We start from the raw sequence: 5,317 nt of genomic DNA, 5'->3' as shown, positions 1-5,317 counted from the left end.
AAATGAAATGCAACATTGAATTTAAGTTCAAATGCACAGTGCACAACAGATTGGTATAACACTGGCTCTGGATTGGTGATTTGTTCCTCCTCACTTCTGAAAGCAATTGTCAGTGGTGTGGGATGCAGGAATCATTTCAAACAAGGTCAAGGCAGGGAGAAAATGAAAGTGAACTTGTAAAGGCAAGAGCACATATTTGGAAAGAAAACACAAATTTATCACAGAAGTAAAACTGGAGCAAGCTCCCATTGCAATAGAAGAGTGAGTCAGCATCTCCACCTATGACAAGGTTAAATTTGATCCATTATATGTAAACAATGAAATCACAGCATCAGTTCCTATCCCAAATGAAAGAAATTGGAGAGAGGAGAGAGAGACATACAATAGACTACTAAATAGACCACAGTAGACTACAATATATCAAGGGTCAGTAAAAAATAACCTGCTGCCTGTTTTTTATATAGCCAATGAGCTCTGAATGGAATATAAAGACAAATCTTTGTGAGCAGGGCAAAAACAGGCACTGTTCTAGATTTGGCCCATAGGTCATAGTTTGCTAACCCCAGCAATAGGCCACACCACTGTTGATTTTTGGACTGGCCCATTTTATAATACTGCTTGTCAGTATCAATATGGAATGGCCAAAACCAAGAGGATGAGGTAGAGGATCTCTCTGTCGGCTAAGAAATACTGTTGTAGCTGGGGTATTTGAGGGTATTTTAGAATCACGGGATTTAAGGTTGGTAGGAACTTTAAAGATGAACTAGTCCAAATTTCTTATTTTGTCAATATGGAAGCAAAGGATAGAAAATGTAGTCACATAGATAGTACATGATAGATTCACAATTCCAACTCAAGTCTTATGACTCCATATCCAAACTTTTTACCATGTTTCCACATTATGTATATGCATGTTTCTATGTTTTCTGGAGAAAGGAAGACATCAGGGTGTTTCTCATCTATATATCTTCTACATTTCTCACTCATTAAAGTTAGTTGTGTTTCCTAAGTTGTCACTATTTCTGACAGTGCCCTGTGATGTATCTGCTTATTTGAGCTGAGCAGTGGATTCAACTTTGATCAGTGCCTTTTAAAAATTACTTAATTATTTTTTGTTACATTAAATTCCCCAGGTATCTCCCTTCCACCATTCCCTCCCCAAATGAAAAAAGGTCTCATTTGGCAAAAAAGATACATACATATATATATATATATATATGTATATAAAACTGCATCTTATTTTTTTCCAATTTTATTGGTTCCTTCTCTAGAAATAAACATACATAAGCCTTTCTTCAAACACTATTTCTTTTGTTGTATATAATGCTTTCCTGTATCTGCTGATTTCATTCCTTACAATTTCATGTAGATCTTTTCATTTTTTAATTAACCCCTCATTTCTTATGGTGCATTAGTATTCCATCAAAATCATATGCCACAACTTGTTTAGTCATTCCCCATTTGATGAATATCCCTTCATTTTCTAGTTCTAGCACCACAAAGAGAGCTGCTATAAATATTTTAGAATATGTAGGTTCTTTTCCTTTTTCTCCTGTTCACCTTAGGAAACAAATCTACCAGTGGCATTGCTGGATTAAAGATAAACCCATATAAATCATCAGCATTTCTATATATTACCCAGAAAGTCCTTCAGGAAGAGATAGTAAGAGATAATCCATTTAAAAAACCCATAGATCAGTACCTTCTAAGTTTACCCTTTTCTTAGAAGGTAAAGATAAGAACTAATACATGACTTAACACTGTATATATTACTCCCTAATGTTCCATATATATCCTTAAGGTCAATTCAAGGTGCCCACAGATGTAAAGATGTAAAGTCATTATCCAGATATATGTGGGTTCTGGGGGAAAAAAGATCATAAAATTATAACAAATAATCATGGTATCACCTGTTACCACTGAAAACTTCTTTAACAACTAGTTTGTTAAAGAAATGATACTAGATACTGAAGAAGATGCAAATATGGATTAAGAAATGAGCTCTTCGGCAGTGTCCACTTCCGGGAGGAAAGGGCCGCAGGTTCTCAGGCTGAGGGGGCCGCTTGGGAACCGGTTCCAGGGCCCGGGCTAGGAAGGCAGGGGGCGTGGGGCACGCTTGCCGGGGCGATGGACGAGGACGGGCTGCCTCTGATGGGGTCGGGCATAGACCTGACCAAGGTGCCTGCAATTCAACAGAAAAGGACTGTTGCATTTCTAAACCAGTTTGTGGTACATACAGTACAGTTCCTCAACCGATTTTCTACTGTTTGTGAGGAGAAACTATCAGCTCTTTCTCTTCGGATTCAGCAAATAGAAACAACTCTCAATATTTTGGATGCAAAGCTTTCATCTATTCCGGGTCTAGAAGATGTCAAATTTGAAATATCAACTACAAATGTTAACAGTGTTACAAATGGTCCTGAAGCCACTCCAGATCAACAGTCATCTCTGTCTCCTCAATCCGAGCAGAACAATACACAAGACTCTGGACCCCAGAAATGTGAAGCAGCAGCAGAACATATCTTAACTGTAGCCAAGGATCCAAGATATGCCAGATATCTCAAAATGGTTCAAGTGGGTGTTCCTGTAATGGCAATAAGAAACAAAATGATATCTGAAGGACTGGACCCAGATCTTCTTGAGAAGCCAGATGCTCCAGTGCCTGATGGGGAAGGTGAAGCAAATGCCAAAGAGAGTTCAGATAGTGAATCTTCTTTTAGTGACTGAACTTCATGTTGACCTCATAGGATTCATATATCTATATGATACACACATATATAGAAGGAGGGATGTTTACAACTTGTATGCTAAGGTGAAATCCATTATCTTGGAGGGTTACAACTTTCAGAGATCACCTCACTAACAAAATATTTACTAGACTAAGATTTCTAGCTCTTCACAATGCCTCTGATCACAAGTTGAAAAAACATTATCCAGGAATCATCTTAATTTGTGAAAATTTTCTATAATGACTAACTTGAATTTTGTCTGAATCATGAGGGGATTAATCACCAGCCACATAATTGGCCAAAAATTATTTCTGTGTTTTAAAAACCCAGAGGGCTTTTTTATTATCATGGTAGATGGGTAACTTGACAAAGTGCACCTTATTGCTGCATAGAAGGATCCATAACCCCAACGTACCTGAACAAGCAAAAATTGAGTAGCCTAATTAAAATAAAGCATAATTTCATTATAAGCATTAAGCTGTCAAACTGGAATGATACAATATAAGTCAAAAGACAAAACCTATTTACTTCAATAGCAGGTAATATACTTCCTAATTAGCTCTACCCAACTTGGTTAGATTGATGAGGACCTTGATACTAATCATTTTAGCATGAAAATGTTCACATGAGTTCACTTACATTAGATTTACTAAATAATTTTCTGACCAAAAGATAGCACAATTAAAAATCTCCAAATTACCTATAGTAACATCAAGATGCAGTTGCAAATATGGCCCTCTTCCTATTTACTAGTGAACAGCACTTGGTCATTGTATAATAATAATCAAAGTCAGAGATACAGAGATAATGGTCAACACTGACTGTAAATGCAGTGTCCTCTTGAATGAAATTAATAAGCAACTGTGTTACCCTTTATGACTGCCAGCTCAAAAAGAGCAATTAATTTGCACATACTATAGGAACCTCTCACTTTTAGAGACAGTCCTCTATAAATAACGGTGCACACAAAGGATCACTTAAGAAATCTCTAAAACATTTGTTACATGGAGAAATTGAGAACCTTATTTGATGGTGCTATTTCCCAGTTATTGAATTGACCTAAATTTACGGTTTTACTCTAGAAGAACAGAATCATACTAGTTCTCCTTGGAACTGAGGCTGGATTTGATACTAAGCCATACTTAAGACTTCCAGAATTTTTCTATTTGAAAATTTATTTTTTAAAAATCTACCCCAAATGAGCCCACAATTAACAATGAATTAATATATATCTTTGTAATCTTGCAATTGTGATACAATTTTTAAATATTTTCCTTAACACACTCCACTGAGTTTCTTCGTATCTGCAAACAGAACATAGCTTGTATTAACGGATGAATGGTATCTAAGTGCTCTTATGAGGCATCATCCAAGCAACACCATGTAGTAAAACTGCTGTTTCTGAACAGGTTGCTCAAAATAGCATGCTTTATCTCCAGTTCACAAAGTGCAGAAATGCCCACATTTTGATCTCATACAGCAGCAGTTACTGTACTGCCAGTGGGGCAGCCAATCATTAAAATATATGTATACACACATATATATATGCATATATATATATATGTATGTATATATAGCCTTCTTTTTCTTCAAATGTTAATAAGTTAGAGGATAAGAATGAAGGACTTAGTGATGGCTGCCTCAGTCTACGTAGGTTGAACAAGCAGCTAATAAACCTTGATGAAATTGATTGACCTCGTATTGCCTTTCTCTATCCTCCCACAAGCAGTTCTATTTCTCTAGACCTTATTAAACACTTTGAAGTGAATTGACGGTGAAGACTAGACTTATTTTTATGATGTACTATAAAATGGGCTCAAAATCCCAGCTCTGTTTCTTACTCTCTTTGTGATCTTGGGCAAGTCAGCTAACCTTTCTCCATTTGTCAAAGGAAAGAGTTGAGCTAGTTGATTACTGAGGTCCTTTCAACTTTAAATAATCAAATTTCAATATAATACCTATTTTTGCTACATAGTTAATCTTGTTAGCACCTTTCTAGCAATAAACAATCTTCACAAATGGAAATAACTATTTTCAGCACATGGACATCATCTTGGTCCAATTTCCTTGGCTTACAGGTGAAGCAATGAATGCCAAGAAAGGTTAAAGTGACTTGCTTAAGAAATTAAAAATTATTTCATTCATGTAAATGAAAAAATGCTTACTTTGGCCATTATATTCTTATGTATTAAACTTCTAGTCCTTTGTAAGAATATATAAAATAGATTTTAATAATCTTATTAAACTTGCCTTTTGTAAACTAAAAAAAAAAAATGAGCTCTTCAAATAAATTCCCCAAGAAACTTAATATATTTCAAGGAAAATAGTTTATACAAAAATAAATTTAACAGAAAGAATAGTAAAATGCATAGCAAAGTTTTGGAATAGTTTAGCAGTTCAGTTAATCAATAATCAATAGAGGCAAAAAACAAAGGAAATAATCCCTGCCTTCAAGAAAGTTACATTCTAACAGAGGAGACAAATTGTATCTATATACTCAATCAAAAAACATTTGCTAAGGGGCAGCTGGGTTGCTCAGTGGATTGAAAGCCAAGTCCAGAGACTAGAGGTCTTGGGTTCAAATGTGA

The 5,317-nt window shown here is 35.5% G+C and overlaps 1 protein-coding gene across 1 annotated transcript; it reads left to right on the top strand.

Moving 5' to 3' along the window:
• The first annotated feature begins 2,014 nt into the window (after positions 1–2,014).
• On the top strand, positions 2,015–5,003 carry LOC130457428 (WASH complex subunit 3-like). The gene has a single exon (XM_056818673.1). The coding sequence runs from the start codon at positions 2,128–2,130 to the stop codon at positions 2,725–2,727; it is 600 nt and encodes a 199-aa protein (XP_056674651.1). The 5' UTR covers positions 2,015–2,127; the 3' UTR covers positions 2,728–5,003.
• The last annotated feature ends 314 nt before the right edge of the window (positions 5,004–5,317 follow it).

The sequence above is a fragment of the Monodelphis domestica genome, chromosome 2, assembly GCF_027887165.1.
Source record: "Monodelphis domestica isolate mMonDom1 chromosome 2, mMonDom1.pri, whole genome shotgun sequence".
In the NCBI taxonomy this organism is placed as follows: Eukaryota; Metazoa; Chordata; class Mammalia; order Didelphimorphia; family Didelphidae; genus Monodelphis; species Monodelphis domestica.
This window is presented reverse-complemented; position numbering and strand designations above follow the sequence as displayed.